The sequence below is a fragment of the Geosmithia morbida genome (assembly GCF_012550715.1).
Source record: "Geosmithia morbida isolate 1262 chromosome Unknown scaffold_7, whole genome shotgun sequence".
NCBI classification, from domain to species: Eukaryota; Fungi; Ascomycota; class Sordariomycetes; order Hypocreales; family Bionectriaceae; genus Geosmithia; species Geosmithia morbida.
In genome coordinates, this window is record NW_023336194.1 from 58,059 (window position 1) to 74,631 (window position 16,573).

Sequence of the window (16,573 nt, forward strand, 5' to 3'; positions counted from 1 at the left end):
GGGGGGGGGGGGGGGGGGGGGGTCGGTAGGGCCCCGGAGGAAGAGGGCAAGGTGTTTCGTTGTAAGAACAAAGACATGCACGATGCATGCCAACGTTACGCCCTTAGTCGCCATCTGCACCCTTCTTCTGCAGTTTGCCCTCGCCCATAACATGGTCATTGTCAGCTTGGGAAGCGGACCTTTGCAGGGCGTGATTCGGCGGCTGTTGGCCGGTGGCAGGCCGAACGACGGGCGGCCGAGGGAGGCCGTGCTTGGCGAGGATAGCCCTGAGCTTCTTGTTCTCCGCTGCAGCCTGGCTCCTGTTGGCGGCGGCTGAGCCGTAGACGTTCTTGAGGCGGACAACCTCGTCCTCGAGGGACTTGACGTAGAGCTCCTTTCGTTCACGGTGCGTTCTACGAACGAATAGGAGATCAGTTCACGTATATTTCCCGCAAGAGTAGACACGTTCAGTGAAGCCTTACCGCTGAGCCTGTCTGTTGAGTTCCTGCCGCCTGGTAAGGGCCGGTCTGCTATCAGGCTTGGGACCTCTCTTCTTGGGTTGAGATGTGCCAGCTATATGGATGTTGTGTTAGCGGAACCCGGAGCCATTGTGCAGTGTATCATTCCCAGTCCGAGCATCTTTCAAAATATGTCCGGCCCAGATGACTGCAGATACCAGAGTATAGATGTAGAACGGAGAGGGGAGACCAAGATGGAACAAACGTACAGCGACTGATCTGCTTCCCCCCAGTGAGCTTCTTCAGAAAGCCAACACCATGCGATCCGTCGTCGCGGCCTGCTCCAGACGACGGACTCTGACTCTGACCGGCATGACTAGCCGTCTGATCCGGTGGCGAGACAAAAGGCATGCTGGTGTGTGCGTGCGCGTGCGGGTATGATATTTGTGTATGATGATAGGAAAATCTCCCGTATCGTGACGGTAGTTGGGGATCTGGGGTAGACAACTATCAAGGAGAGGTGCGCATTGCCCCGCAAGTTCTGGTTCGGTAGTGATTATCTCTCTTGTCAAAATGACGCGCTGCAGCGGTCCCAAGATGAGACACACAGCTGGTTTGTTCCCTCCCACCTCGCGGTCTGTAATTCGTTCAAGTCAATTACGATCGGGAAAGGTATGTTCAAGATGTCGTCGTCGTGAGTCATCAAATGGGATAGAGACGGAGAGGAGAGAGAGAGGAGGGAAAGAGGACTGATTCCTGGGGAGAAGAGAGAGCGAGGATAATGTGCACGTTTGAGAATGGGTGCGCGATCGCCTGATTTTGATTGTGTAAGCAGAGCCACCGGCCGATTTTAGGAGGGAAGAGGTGTGGGTACGATGAAGGGATTCACACAGTGCTCATAACGAACTTGATAGGTCAGTCCCTCGGCATCAGCTATTATGAGTACCGTCTACAAACCCGTCATCCACGTTCTGTCTTTTTTCTTTCTTTCTTTCTTTCTTTCTTTCTTTCTTTCTTTCTTTCTTTTCAGTCTTCCTTCTTCTTCTTTCACTGCTGTCTCGATTGTCTGATTTACCTTTGCCATCACTTACAACGTTACAACGTTGTGTGGATGGCCGGCATAGCCTGCAGGATCAAGGCGTACCAGTAAACATGTAAACAGCCACCATGATGGCATCAGCCACTCTGACATGAGCAGGGAAATCATCGCCAGACAGGATTGGATAAAAACTCAAAGCAGCAAGGATACGAGCTGTATAGAGTGCCATCGTCTTTTTGACTCCCGCGAGGCAGTGCAATATGTGAGACGATGGTTGTCACCTCTGACCACCCTGTACTACCGATACAGACACTGAGTTAAGCTTCCAACTAGCATCGGTAGTATTACTACGCACACAAGATACGATGTATAAGACGAGAGGCACATAATTTGAGATACGAATTTGAAATACGATATTTTTATTAAATACGGCGCTAGAAGTTGTGGCTGTCCCGCTTGTTGAGACCTTCTCCAAACCGCAAGGGATATAATATATAAAAGCCCCCCCATCACTAGACCATTCCTCTAGAGTGCATAGCCATGCATGGGTCTTTTTTTTTCGGGGTTTTTTTCTAGGGTTTCTCTTCTTCTTCTTTTTTCGAATATTTCACTCCTTTAAACTATAAAGGTATACGGGGAAATCAGTCTCCTCAGTGCATAGCTGGAACTAGTCCGAGGTGGGCTTCAAGGTCCAGGACTCGGTGCCCTGGGCAAAAGGGACGCCGAGCTCAAAGAGCTTGGTGACGACGGCGGAGAAGTCCTTGAAGAAGGCGTCGTTGTCCTTGGCGTACTTCTCGACAAACGGCCTGAACTTCTTATCCTGGACGAGGGCCATGTCGGTGGGCAGCATCATGAGCGACTTTGTAGCCTTGTCCTCGTACTGCTTGGGGCCGTTCCACTTCTTCCACTGCCACTTCTCCTCAATGAGGAGACGGTAGTAGTCGTTGGTCAGGACGGTGGGGGAGAAGGTCCAAGGGCCGTCGAAGCCTGAGCGGTCGGTGTGGCACCGGCCCAGGGCGTGGGCGCCCGAGAGGGCGACGATCTCCTGGTCGTTGAAGCCCATGCGGTAGAAGATGGCGCGCAGGTGGTCCTGACCCTGGGTGGCGTCGGGCAGGCGGCCGTCAGGCGTGCAGTACGAGACGTCGCGATCGGTGCGGCCGGGGCGGTAGGGGATGATGGGACCCTGCATCTCCTGGACGGCACAGACGCCGCCGAGGATCCAGAGGTCAGAGTAGGTGATCCAAGGGAACTTGGCTGTTTTTTTTTTTCCATCTTGTCAGTCTATAGCTTTCTTTTTTCTTTCCCGTCATTCAGTTTTCCTTCCACTTTCCCAACTACTCCAGCTAAAGGGGAAAAAAAAGAGAGAGACGACATACCCTTTACGGGCTCGAGAAAGTCACGAGCAGCGACCAGGCCAGCATTGGCGCCGTGGGCGGACTCGGGGGCGAAGCGCATGGTGGCACCGTTGCTGCCACCAGTGCCGGTGGAGGCGTCGTAGGTGCCGCTGGCGTGCCAGGCCAGACGGAGGAGGACGGGGCCGAAGCTGCCATCGTCGTAGTCGTCCTTCTCCTCGAGGCGGCTGGCGATCTCGTCGTAGACGGCCTGGTAGTCGGCCTGGGTAGGCTTGAAGGTCTTGGTCGAGGCGGCCGAGGGGCTGGCGCTCGAGGTGTAGTACCAGTATCCGGCGCCACCGGCGGCGGCGGCGGCGGCGAGGCCAGCAAACAGGCCGCCCGAGCCCGACTTCCCGGGAGCGGCAGACGAGTAGGAGCGGTAGCCGTTGTTCTGACGGAAAACCTGGCGAGGGGCCACGGCAAAGGCGTTGCGAGCCGTGGTCCTGGCGGCCGCTCGGGTAAAGGTACGTGCGGCAGACATCTGGATAGTAGTAATGATTCTGGTGAGCTCACTGCGTAGAGTGCTGTAGGTAAGTGAATGGTTGGCCCAATTCTCACTTTTGTGATTTAAGAGATTGATAGGGACAGATGGGAACGCTGTGTGTAAGAGGAGGCTGAGATAGAAAGAGGGAGAGTAAAAAGAGTGTAGTGCTGGTTCAGAATAACCGAGAGAGATGGAAACCGAGGGAAAGGGAAAAAAAAGGGCAGCTGCTCTACGGAAAGCAGAACCAAGCCAAGCCCAGCCGGCAAGAAGAAGTCCCGCTCCCTCACACACACACACTCTCTCTCTCTCTGTGCCGTCACGTAAACCCAACCAACCCCCCCCCCCCCCTTCTCGGGGCTGTTTGGTATGAGACGGGCGATATGGATGAACAATTGCGCCATCGTGATTGGCTCCCCATGTCCTCTCGTCACTGTGCATGTGGGTCCACCTCCGCCTAACATGGTAAAACGAGGTTCCAGTCTGCATGTACATGTACTGGTTGATCTTGGTACTCTGGCCTCCCGCTAGTGCTAACCTCAGTGACCTTCCCGGTAGTCCTGGTGGTCCTGATGGCCCTGGTGGCTCCTCTAACGCGCTGTGGGCTTCCATGGCCCATGGGTAAGTCACCCGTAACGGCTAATAACCGGGATCCTGGACGTGATTTTCCCCGCCCAGATGCCTCTTACCTGTACAGGCAATATTGTTATATTACGGAGCTGTACGGAGTAGAGACTGTGGCTGGCATACAAGTAGACATTTGGAATCATCCATCTCGGATATCCCTAGCGGACACAGTATGAAGTTGTGTCCTTTTTTTTCTCTCTTCCCATATCCCAGACCATCAAAGGTGGGCTCATGCCGAGAACTCCCTAGACCATATCATCTTTCTTTCTTTCTGTTTTTCTTGCTCCATCAGCAACCGTGATCCCGACTAAGAACTCATCAGTCATGACTGAATCCCAGTCCCTACATCTTCACTTCACACCCTCTCTCTACCACTATTCAGTCATTCTCTGCTTGCTAATCGCACGCGCGAATGTCAACAAAAAAAAAGTGAATACATCATGAATCGCCTTCTTCGCACGCAAGTCTTACCAGATACTTTACCGAGATGCCGAACCGCCGAGATACTACCCATCCATACAGGCTGATATCACATCCCGTCTAACCTATCAGTAAAGGAGTAATGTATTGAAACAGACATAGGCCTGGATGAAACCTCACTTGACTACGGAATAGGATGGAATAGACGGAAGCCCGATAGACTCCGGAAATATTCTTTTTACCTGCTACTAGATATTGGTAGCTACTATTGAATCAACGTAAAACTACCTTATTCATCATTGTCAGGTGGCTTGCCAAACCAAACTCATCGGCTGCGCCTTGCAGCCAAAGGCCATGGAAAATCTAAAACAATTCAACCCAAGGTCCAACACACACACGCAACACCCGGGCGAGGAGAGAAAACTTCCTCCCCCCAAGGTAGTAACAGAGGGAATTCTTCAAGGCCGCGTCCTTAGCAAGACACGATACATTACCTCTGTGTGTCTCGCTCCTTCTTCCACTCTTTCTTCTCTTTTCCTTCTGGCCTCACCAAATCACCCTAGAGCTCCGATAGACAGGAGAGGAGTTTTAATAGTACAGAGACGCCATATCTCTTTCTCATCACGGAAGGAAATCGCTTCTTCTTCTTCGTTCGCACCTAGTTCTTCGAAGAAGCAGCCTTGCGTCTGGTTCTTCTTCTTCTTCTCTTCTTCTTCACCTCTAGTGAAATTCAGCAGGACCTGGGCCCTCAATGGGCTCACCGTGCATTTCGTAGAACATGAGTCGTCGAGACTCAGCCTTGTACCGGGAGGTGTCGTCCAACTCGCCTCTGCTGGCACCATTCTCCTTGGCCGTGGTGTCGAGTTTGGGAATGGTGGAAACTGACGTGGGTCTGGATTCGTAACGTGTCAGTGCATGCGGATGTTTTTGCTCCCCCTCTCCCAAGGAAGTAGAGGTTCGACTTACCCAAACATTTCACGGTCTACCTTCAAGAAGGTCTCCATGGCGTCCTTGCCGCCGTCCTGGACAAGGTAGTCGAGGTACGCCTTGCTGAGCTCCTTCTTCACAGCCGCCGACAGACGGCTCTGCGTGCACAGCGCGTCGAACACGTGCTTGACGCGGGTGGCGTGCTCGGCCTGGGACGGCGGCTGCTCCAGCTCGAGACGGAACCAGCGCTCCCAGAAGATGCGGCTGTCAGCGTACCACTGTGTGTTCTTGACGAACAGGGCACGTGCCTCCTCGGCCGAGCCCTTGGCCCGCCAGAGCATGTACGCCCACTCGGCCACCAAGGCCGCCTTGGTGTACAGATCCACGGTGGGCGCCTCGATCTGGTCCCGGTAGACCTGGACGGCGGCGTCAAGCCCGCGCTGGCGGCGCTCCAGGTTGGCCCACGACGTCACCACCTCGGTGCAGTCGGGCAGGCGGAGCAGGATGGCCCCGTGGATGTCGATGGCCACGTCGACGCGGCCGCAGCTCTCCTCAAAGTACGCCCACTGCAGGCGGATGCCCGGTCGGCTGACGGGCACGAACATGGTGCTGGCGCGGATGTAGATGTTGCGCACCTCCTCCGTCTTGGCGGGCTGCTGTGCCGCCATCCACCGCGCGTAGCGGAACCAGTACTCGTCGTACAGGGCGCACGTCGTCAGGCACCGCTCGTACAGGCACACGATGCGCGCATAGTCGCCCTCGGCCTCCTCGAAGTCGAGGTACTTGCGCCAGTTGCTCAGTTGCGAGTGCTCCAGCTCCGTGACGTGGAAGTATGGCCTCTTAATCTCTGACTCGTACGTCCATCGCTTCGATACCTCGCTCTGCGTTGTCGTAAAAACCTCGTAGTACATGGCGTCAATCTTGGCCCGGATATCGCGCTCCACCTCGAGCTCCGGCCGCGCGCCGCCGGCCCCTTGCGCCGCGGCTTCGGCGTCCACCTCGGCTCGGAAGCGGTCGACCACGTCGGCCGGCGCCACGTCGGCCAGGGGGCATGTGTGGGCGAGGGTGCGGAAACGCTCATAGTACCGCGCGTACTGGTGCATGGGGATGCGGATAATGCGGGCGTGGATGGCGTAGATGCGGTCCTGCGCCTCCTGGCGCTCTTCGTACTCGATGTACTTGTCCCAGAAGGGGTGCGCCAGAAAATCCAGGCCTACCAGGGCAGCACCGCGTTCGAAAATCCTGTCGCATCATGTCAGAACACCTTGCCGAGGCACCACGGTGATTCAAGGGTGGGGGTGAGGGGGAAGGGGGGGAAGGTTCAATACAGCGGGGGGACGGCCGTGAAAGTGAACAAGTCGTCAAGGCGGTATAGGTGTTTTGGACTCCGGAGGGGCAGCAAGTAAAAGAAGAAGTACGAGGTATGCGGTAGTAAGGATAGCGACGTGAGGTTGAAGAGCGAGCAGGGAGACAACATCAACAGAGCCTGGCATGAGAGAACGTGAGAGAATATCCCGTCAGGGGTACAACTTTCTGCAGGCCTGATCTCACCATCCATGCCGTCGACGGTGCATGCAGAATGGAATGCGCCCTGGTTCCCTGGGTTCCCGACTCTTTCAGTCATGGCGAGAATGGTGCGTGATTATGTTGCCTCGGCTTCTTCCTCCTCTTTTTTTTTTTTTTTTTTTTTGGTTTCTCTCAAGATCGTTCCTCTCGGAAGAATAGGTTAAGTGCAGGGGGGAGGGAGGGGAGGGAGAGGAGGGCGGTCGGGTCCAGCACAAAACTTACTCTCTTACGAGCTGCGGATCGTGAGTTGTGTCCATCTTGAATGCGCAGTACTCTGTCCACAAGTCGACCGAGTTGGTGATGGTGGCTACACCTCTTTCGTAGACCTAACGGCGCCCCCTGTCAGTTCTTCTTCTCTGTTCATGCCGGAAAGGAAGAGTTGTGGTCTTTGTTTTTTTCCCCCATACCATCTCAGCCGTCTCGGGACCGGCAATGTTGAACTCCATATCCGCATACTTCTTCCAGTATCCAAACAGAAGAGGGAATTTGAGGAGGAATCGGTCGTAGGCATCGCGAAAGGCGGCGAGGGCATGCGGGCTGGAGTTGCGATTGAGCCCGCCTTCGAGGGCTTCGCAGGCCTTGATCAGGTTCTCCCAGTTCTCGAAGCTGTCCGAATCTGCCTCCTGTTGGTTCACAAAGGTCAATTATCAGTAGTCACGGACAGCTTCAAGCCTGCGCTCGTGATCGAATGGAAGCTTCCGATGACGGCAAGAAACGTACCACGTCGGCATTGTGTTTGCGCACAGCTGCGTACTCTTCATCAGAGCCGCCAAAGTGCCCAAAGTCGCTCATTGTATGGCGTCGAGGAGTGCGATTCGTTTTAGTCTCCTATACAATATGATTATGATATCGATGATGCGACGCTCGTTCTTTGTGGATCGTGGATGATGTAGGTAGTTGGTGAATTAAGGCTTTTGTGAGGGGGAGAGTGAATGAATTGCACGACTAGGCACGACAAAACAAATCGTCAATTTCTTGGTGGTTGGGGGCGCGCACCGCGGCCAAAAAAAACACAGAGAGAGAGAGTGCTAGAAGGGGAGATACTTGAGTTTTTCGTATCTTTTTGCATACGATTTGGTTCTAAGGGTACAAAGCTGAGAAGGTCACTCTTTGTCGTGCCAAAGACTTTATGCACAGACTGGGGTTATCTGCCATTCGAAGCGGCTGAGTCATCGTCATCCACAAGCAATTTTACTGCTACCATATATTCGCGTTCTATCAAGTTTTTTTCTTCCTCTTCTCTTCTTTCTCTCCCATATTATGGCTTATGATGATACTCAATAAATCATATGATAGGAAGAGAATGAACGCTGTCCCAGAGGATAGCATGATCTCAATACGGAATCTGAAGCCACCGGTTCAAATACAATGTCTTTGCGCATCTTCTATTTCCCCTTCTCTCCCTGTTCCTTTTTCGTCTCCAAGATGCATCCACAATGTCGATATATCTTCCGATAGTCAACTTCCAATGCCGACAGCCACACATAGCCAAGGTGCAACTGGCAAGACACGTCATCTCTATACAAGTTGGAAGCAAAGACGACAGGAAAAAGATGTGCGATCAAGTGATCCGCTCTTCTTTGTTCCCGTCTGCCAATTTTCTACTTACCTACTATACTACCACTACCCTTTCGAATTCTCCTACCCTGCTCCTCCCATTCGTATCATGACGATACGTTCCGTCTGCATATGATAGAGGCATAGCCACGTGAAACCCCACACCTTCAAAAATAAAAATAATAATCATTCATTAAAATAACGGGGGAATGCCCCCCCCCCCCCCCCGATATTCACTGCATGAAGGTGTGTCCCTGAGCAGGGTAGTGGTCCAATTTCCAAACGTCTTCCAATCGCCTTCGAGTCGTGGACGCTCCTCAGGCTCGTGGGTTATAACGAGAGAGTGTTCCACTCTTGTCGAGCCTTGTAGTCCATATTCTACAAGGCAGATGTGATTTTATCTCTATCCGTAGCATAATTAACAGGGTCGTGTTAAAAACGCTCGATAGAGATGCATGAGCCGATTGGTTCTCAGCAGCGGGGTGGCTCGGAGTGTCATTTCCTTGGCAGGCTTGTATTCGGAAGCCCTCTTGCTATTGTCCCGTCTCCTTTGTTCATAGTCATCGAGACGTCGGCGAAGCACCTCCATTTCTTGGCGGTGTCGTTCATTCTGGTCTTGGGGTTGTTTTACCATCAGACCCCAGAACTTCGCCTTCTCCCGCGGGAGCTGGGATGTCTCGTGGCGGACCCATAGAGGACTCGAAATTGAGCTTTATACTCATGGTCAAGCATGGCCGTACACCGAGAGAGAAGACTGTGGTTCTCCCTCTTCCTCTTGGCGTGTAGGAACGGTTTCTCGTGACGGTTGCGAGGAAGGCCCAACCTCCTCACGATGAGTCGGGGGTTCTCCTTCCTCATGAACACTGGCCCTGGTGCTGACCATGTTGTCTGGGCTACTTCATAAGAAGATTCAGGATTGTCATGAGTTTCTCGTGGGTTCGCAGTAACGAAGTAAGGCAGACGTTCGACGTGGGGTGCGGTTATATTCAAGACGGAATCTTGAACCCTTTCATTACCTAGGAAGGGATCCCTTTCTTCATGTATTCTTCCTCCTCAGTCACGTAACGGTGACGTCTCGTTGAGGGGCCGGAATGTCATCATGAAGGTTCTCCATCACTTCAGTCCGTAGCGGGTGTGCTGGCTACCCGGTAGCGTGTGGCGTTGTGGCACAAGGGTGTGACGATTAGCTAACAGGTCACACAACTCACCACATTTCGTACTGATGATGGGAGTGGAGGGGCTTGGTCACGGGAGTTGAGCCCGATTGAATCAGGGAAGGCAAAATGTACAGGTATCAATAAAAAAAGGAGTAGTCATATTATGTATATTACTCTCCCATCAACATTGATACTTATTGGAGACAGACGCATTATCCATGTACCTCGTTACGCAGAACCAGGGGCCACTTGAAGCTGATGTGTATAATCATTGATTGTCAAACCTGCTGGTGTGTCCACCCAACGCAACGTAGTCGTCAACAAAAAAATCCAAACGAGCAAAAGCAGGGAAGCTTCAAGCCCACTGCATCATAAGCGGGCACGCAGGACGAACCCTCCACCTATCCTCTCCTCCCACAAACGCATGTCACTTTTTTCTTTTTTTTTTCTTTTTCCAGCGACAAACTCTCCGTTATCCGATTCCGTCTCTACACCGTCAATCGTTCTCCATCGTCCATAGTTCCATAGTTGGCGCCGGCAATGGGAGGAGCAGTAGTACGGTAGCAGCAGCAGCGGCAGCAACCCATATTACCTGACGTCAACTAATAAATCGTCATCATCATCCCGCCCACCCCATCACCGCCGAAACGACAGCTACGACGACGACGACGACGACCACCACCACCACCACCCAATGGACTCCGGTCTCCCGCACGCCGCTGGCGCCTGGAGCGCCCAGGCACCAGCTCCCGAAAAGTCCTGCGAGCTCTACATACGTGACTACCCCCACCGATCCATTGCCATAGTGTCGACCTCGCACGTCCTGATCCTGCGGTACAGTTCGGTCAGCAACGACTTGACAACCGCCGGCTTCCACGGGTCTCACACGTCGCTCGCGTCGTCGACCAGGACGGCGGGGAACAGCACGCCGGCAAAGTGCATGGTCGAGTTCTCCCGCATATCCGAGGAGCTCCTGCGCGAGTACAGGCCGCTGGCCCCCCGTCCCATCTTCGGCACGCTCGGCCTCATCACCGTCGAAGGAGAGGTCTTCCTGGCCGTCATCTCACACGCCGCCAGGGCCGCCACCGTCAGGCCGGGCGAGACGGTCGAGAGGATCGGCGGTGTGGCATTCTACTGCCTCAGCAGCGCTGACTACGACGACGTTGTGCCCCTGGATGCTCTCGAGCAGGGCGACGTGTCCGACGCCATGTCCGTGTCCGGCCAGTCGCCCTACGGCGGCGCCGGCGGCCAGAACCTCGGTCGTCGCGAGGTCGCCCTCGAGCACCCTTGCCATGAGCTGCGCAAGCTGCTCAGCAATGGCTCCTTTTACTACAGTACCGATTTCGACGTGACGAACCGCGCACAAGACAGGTGCGTAGTAGTAGCAGTACCAGTAGTACCGGCAGTTTTCGAGGTGCAGTGTCGCATGTACTGACTTGTATAAACTCTCGGGGAAAAAAAAAAAGGCCCATCAACTCCAACTCCTTCGACATTGACAACTTTGACGATGCGTTCCTGTGGAACTCGTTCATGATCAGCCCTCTGGTGCAGTTCCGGTCATGCCTAGGCGGCCGGGAGCGCTCGGCGCTGGACAGATCGCGGATCCTGACGTCCGCCTTCCGTGGTTTCAGCGAGACCATGACGATACCGCCGGCCGCGTCGCCGCTGCGGGCGAGGTCCGGGATGCCGTCGTACATGACGCTGATATCGCGGCTGTCATGTCGGCGGGCGGGCACCCGGTTCAACGCGCGCGGCATTGACGACGACGGGCACGTGGCCAACTTTGTCGAGACGGAGACGACCTTCTGGAGCCCCGCAGGCGTCTTCTTCTCGTACGTGCAGGTGCGCGGGTCCGTGCCCGTCTTCTGGGAGCAGGCGGCGGACCTGGTGCCCGGTCGGCAGAAGATCACGGTGACGCGGTCGCCCGAGGGCACGCAGCCGGCGTTGGACAAGCACTTTGAGGAGCTGGAGCAGACGTACGGCGCCATCCACGTCGTCAACCTGCTGAGCGAGTCCAAGTCCAGCGAGGTCGAGCTCAGCTCGCTGTACACCAACGGCATCCGCCACTGCCCGCTCAGCCGGCCCAGCACCGAGGACTCGTCGCCGGACAGCGTTCTCCTTCGCGAGACGCGCTACGACTTCCACGCCGAGACGAAGGGCCCGGCCGGGTACGAGGCGGCGAGGGGTATCAGGCGGTACATCGAGGACTCGATCGACGCCTTCGCCTACTACCTAGCCGAGGAGCGGCACGACGTGTCGGCCAGCAGCAACAACAGCAGCAGCAGCCTCAACGTGCTGGACGGCGTGGGGTCGACGACGCTGCCGAACAGGCACCTCGAGGCCGTCCAGCAGCAGCAGGGCGTCTTCCGCACAAACTGCCTCGACTGCCTGGACCGCACCAACCTGATCCAGACGCTCATCTCCCAGATGGCCGTGGAGGCCTTCCTCGGGCACCGGGGCCTGTTCGCGGCGTCGGACTTTTGGATGCGCCACTCGAGCCTGTGGGCCGACAACGGCGACAGCCTCTCCAAGATCTACGCGGGCACGGGGGCGCTCAAGTCGTCGTTCACGCGGCACGGCAAGATGTCGCTGGCGGGCGCCGTGGCCGACATGCGCAAGTCGGTGCAGCGCATCTACCACAACAACTTCATCGACCCGTCGCGGCAGATCACCATCGACATGCTGCTGGGCCGGCTCGTGGGCCAGGCGCCGGTGCACCTGTTCGACCCGATAAGCGACTACGTGTCGGCCGAGCTGGCCAGGCGCAGCCCCGAGTACACGTCGCACCGCGACATGACCATGTGGGTCGGCACCTTCAACCTCAACGGCCGCACCGAGGGCGTGGAGGAGGACCTGTCGCCCTGGCTGTTCCCGCGGCAGATGGCGGCGGCCGAGGCCCAGCCGGAGATCTACGCCGTCGGCTTCCAGGAGATTGTCGAGCTGAGCCCCCAGCAGATCATGAACAGCGACCCGTCCAGGCGGGCGCTCTGGGAGGGCGCCGTCCTGCGCACCCTCAACCGCCGTCAGGCCTCGCTCGGGGGTGAAAAGTACGTGCTCCTCCGCAGCGGCCAGCTCGTCGGCGCGGCCCTCTGCATCTTCGTCAGGGCCTCGAGCCTCGGCATGATCAGGAACGTCGAGGGAAGCGTCAGGAAGACGGGCATGTCCGGCATGGCGGGCAACAAGGGCGCCGTGGCCATCCGGTTCGACTACGCCAACACGCACATCTGCTTCGTCACGGCCCACCTGGCCGCCGGCTTCTACAATGCCGAGGAGAGGAACAGGGACTATGCTACTATTCATCACGGACTGCGGTTCCAGCGTAATCGGGGGATCGATGATCACGGTACGTTTATAATGCCTTTTCTCCCCCCCCCCCCCTTTTCCCCCGCGTTAGTAGCTTTGTTACAGGGGCTTGCTGTCCCCACACTGTGCGCTGGTGGGCCTTTCGCTTCTCTGAATCGCCTTGCTTTTACCCCCCCCCCCCCCTTTTTTTTTTTTTCTTTTTTTCTTCTTTCTTTCTTTCTTTTTTTTGCTGACGCTAACCCCCCACAACCTTAGACTCGGTCATCTGGCTTGGTGACTTCAACTACCGCATCGGGCTGACGTCGGAGATGGCCAGGGCCCTGGTCAGGAAGCGCGATCTCGGTCTCCTGTACGAGAATGACCAGCTCAACCTCCAGATGGTGGCGGGGCTGGTGTTTCCCTACTACTCGGAGGCGCGCATCAATTTCTTGCCTACGTATAGGTTCGACATCGGGACGGACGACTATGATACTTCGTAAGTCTCCCTCTCTTCTCTCTCTCTCTCTCTCTCTCTCTCTCATACAACTGGACAGAGAGTCACGGGCTGACAGCGTACTGGCATGAACAGTGAGAAGGCACGGATCCCGGCATGGACGGACCGAATCCTGCGAAAGGGGAGCAACCTACGGCAGATTCTATACGACTGCGCACCGCTGCGGTTCTCGGACCACCGGCCGGTGCACGCGGCGTTTGTATGCCGGGTGAGCATCGTGGACGAGGCGAGGCGCGACAGCATCAGCCAGGAGCTGTACATGCGCCGCAAGGCCGAGGGCGTAGACGCCATGACGGGGCTGCCGTCGTCGTCCCACGCAGGCGGCGGCGGGGCGGGCTCGGCGGCGGACGACAGCGACGACGAGGAGGACCTGATCGGGTACGACGCAGTCGAGCCGGGCCTCCCGCCGGCGAGCTCGGACCGGAACAAGTGGTGGCTGGAGAACCGGCAGCCGGCGCGGGCGCAGGTGCCGATCCCCAGCGGGCGGGACGGGCAGCCGATGGTGCTGAATCCCAACCGGCCGTCGAACCCTTTCGGGCACGGCGAGGAGCAGGACTGGATCTCGGTGTCGAGGTCGTCGTCCCGCGCGTCGCTGTCCAGCCTGTCCAGCTCCCCCTACGAGAAGGTGATGCTGCCGAGCATGATGATGAACAGCTCCGCGTCGTCGACGGCGCCGCGCCGACTCCCGCCGCCGCCGTCTTCGTCGTCGCAGGACACCGGCAGCGGCAACGCGGCGGCCCGTACGGGACGGATGAGCCTCGCCTCGGGTGGTGGCCACCAGGCCAGCAGCAGCAGCTCCACGCCTCCGCCTCCGCCTCCGCCCCGGAGACAGGGGACGGGTAACAGCGCGGCGACGTCGCCGTCATCTCCGGCCCAGGCGGTCGGCGGCGGTATCCCGATGCCGGGCATGCAGACGCAGATGATGCAAGGCAACATGGAGCCTCTGGTGCCCACGCGGTCGGCGGCGTCGCAGCCGGCAGCCAGCTTCCCGGTGGCGACCAAGACCGCAGCCGGCAACGATGCAGCGGCGGCAGGCCCAGCAGCGGCAGGCCCAGCAGCCAAGACGGCTCCTCCGCCGGTGGCCAAGAAGCCGGCCCACCTCGTCACATCGCCGACGCCGACGCCGACGCCGACGGGCGGTAGCGGCGTAGGCGTAGGCGTCAGCAGGAGTCAGGCACCGGGACCGGTTGACCTGTTGGATTCCATGGATGAAGGTGGTAGGGATATGGGTGGATGGGAGACACTTCAGCCGAGCAGGTGAGATGGGATGCCTAGGGGAAGGGGGGAAAGGCTAGAACAGACAGCATTATAACGGAAGCGGAAGGCGTTTCGGTGTCTTTTTTTTTTTTTTCTTCTTCTTTTTTCTTTCCCCCCCTCTTTCTCTCTCTCTCTCTCTCTCTCTATTTTTTTGTTGTTGAATATTTCTTCTATTTTTCTCTTCCCTTGTCAATCTATATGTAGACTTGGTTCATTTGGTTAGGCTTTTTAAAAATTTTTTTTTTCCCCGAACTTGGACCCGACGTTTCCTTTCTTTCGCCGATTTGGGGCGTGTGTGTGCCAGTGAAGGTGATGGTGATCTAGCAAACTAGTCAGCTGCTGCACGAATGCGAGATGCGAGAAAGCAAGGGCCGGCTGAACCACGTGACCATGGTATGGCCTAAGGCCCCCAACAGATGACGTATGAGATGAGTGTGAGATGAGTACAGATCTGCATCGCATGCCTGAAAGAGTGAGCCGAAAAGCAAGAGAGGCAGAGAGGAGAAGGAGGAAAGCCAGAGACGAGTTGTGGGCAACTGGAATAAGTCAAAGTCAGGTCAAGTGCCGAGCGATGTGTACCCATGCAGTGTCTGCATGTATATATGCATACACTAATATAATCAGTACGCTATACCCGTACAGGCACAGACCCGTACAGACACAGACCCGTACAGACACAGACCCGTACAGACACAGACCCGTACAGAACACAAGAGTCACAGATGGACCGTCTCCACCCCCATCCTAGACGAAAGAGCAAGAAAAAGGGAGGGAGAGAGAGAGGGAGGGAGAGAGAGAGGGGGAGAGAGGGAGGGAGGGAGAGAGAGAGAGAGAGAGAGAGAGAGAGTCAGAGTGGCATATATGTAAATGTACATCTGTAGTCATATGTACAGATTACAGATTAGCCAGACATCATCAAAAGACGAGATATTACGCCCTACACACAGGCGGTAATAATACTGTCCATATCGGAGGTTTATAGCATATACAAGATATATGTACAGTGTCTGTACAATGTATAATATATATATATATATATGTACGAGTATGTACAGTATGCGTCTGTACAGATTGACTCCGTAGTAGGCTGACCATCGCAGCAAGTGGTAAAGTGGTAATCTGTAATCTGTAGAATCAACCAACCCCCCCCTCCCTCAGCCGCGTTCGGTCGACCGCCCTTTCTGTTAACGGTAAGGCCGCCTGATATTCCATGTCTCGTGACAAGGAAGCATTCCCGGTCGCCGCAACTCTCACGCGCTTCTTGTCCTTTCTCACTTTCTCCCCTTCTATCTCTCTCTCTCTCTCTCTCTCTCTTGGCTCTCTTGCCTCTCTATAATTCCTCTCTCCATCCTAAGCTCTCCCCATTCTTGTCTTGTCTTGTGTGTCTCTTCTCTCTTCTGCGGCTCTGTTCAATCTCCGTCATCTTATTCTTCCACCCCCCATCTGTCTTCTCTCTCTCTAAAAGAAAAAAAATACTACAAAAAAAACTACCGAAAAAATTACGGGAGACATACAACGACGAAGGGGGGGAGGAACTCGGCACTTTCGACTTTCTTAATGAATACGAGGCGGTACTGTTAACTACTAAACGCCTCTTCTACGCCACCCGAATCTCTCTCTATATACTATCGTTCTTCTCAAGACAGATTTCGAGGCCATCCCATTCCTCTCTCTCTTGTTTTGAAGACGAGAAACGCCCTTCTTCTCTTCTTCTTTCCCATTCCCCACCAACGCATCTCCATCCCTCCCTTCCTCTCTTCAAGTCAAAAAAAGCATGATGGAGTGAGTAGTGAATCACGAGCAACAACAACAACGACGACGACGACAACAACAACGACAACACATAACAACGAAACAACAAAAGAAGAACCGAAATTTACGACCATCAACGATACCCCCCCCCCCCCCCCCCCCCCCC

The 16,573-nt window shown here is 55.6% G+C and overlaps 4 protein-coding genes across 4 annotated transcripts; 1 reads left to right on the forward strand and 3 right to left on the reverse strand.

Moving 5' to 3' along the window:
* Positions 1-103: 103 nt before the first annotated feature.
* Positions 104-1,705, reverse strand: GMORB2_6878 (BRLZ protein; the record flags this gene model as incomplete). The annotated part of the gene is made up of 3 exons (XM_035468844.1): positions 104-392; positions 462-552; positions 1,582-1,705. The coding sequence occupies 3 exons, from the start codon at positions 1,703-1,705 to the stop codon at positions 104-106; spliced, it is 504 nt and encodes a 167-aa protein (XP_035321224.1).
* A 438-nt stretch (positions 1,706-2,143) lies between these two features.
* GMORB2_6879 (cytochrome c peroxidase) lies at positions 2,144-3,348 on the reverse strand (the record flags this gene model as incomplete). Its single annotated transcript, XM_035468845.1, has 2 exons — positions 2,144-2,730; positions 2,853-3,348. 2 exons carry the CDS (start codon positions 3,346-3,348, stop codon positions 2,144-2,146), a joined length of 1,083 nt encoding a protein of 360 aa, XP_035321225.1.
* A 2,009-nt stretch (positions 3,349-5,357) lies between these two features.
* Positions 5,358-7,680, reverse strand: GMORB2_6880 (pre-mRNA-processing factor 39; the record flags this gene model as incomplete). Its single annotated transcript, XM_035468846.1, has 4 exons — positions 5,358-6,564; positions 7,111-7,214; positions 7,296-7,511; positions 7,609-7,680. 4 exons carry the CDS (start codon positions 7,678-7,680, stop codon positions 5,358-5,360), a joined length of 1,599 nt encoding a protein of 532 aa, XP_035321226.1.
* A 2,616-nt stretch (positions 7,681-10,296) lies between these two features.
* Positions 10,297-14,659, forward strand: GMORB2_6881 (synaptojanin; the record flags this gene model as incomplete). Its single annotated transcript, XM_035468847.1, has 4 exons — positions 10,297-10,973; positions 11,069-12,945; positions 13,161-13,380; positions 13,474-14,659. 4 exons carry the CDS (start codon positions 10,297-10,299, stop codon positions 14,657-14,659), a joined length of 3,960 nt encoding a protein of 1,319 aa, XP_035321227.1.
* Positions 14,660-16,573: the final 1,914 nt, after the last annotated feature.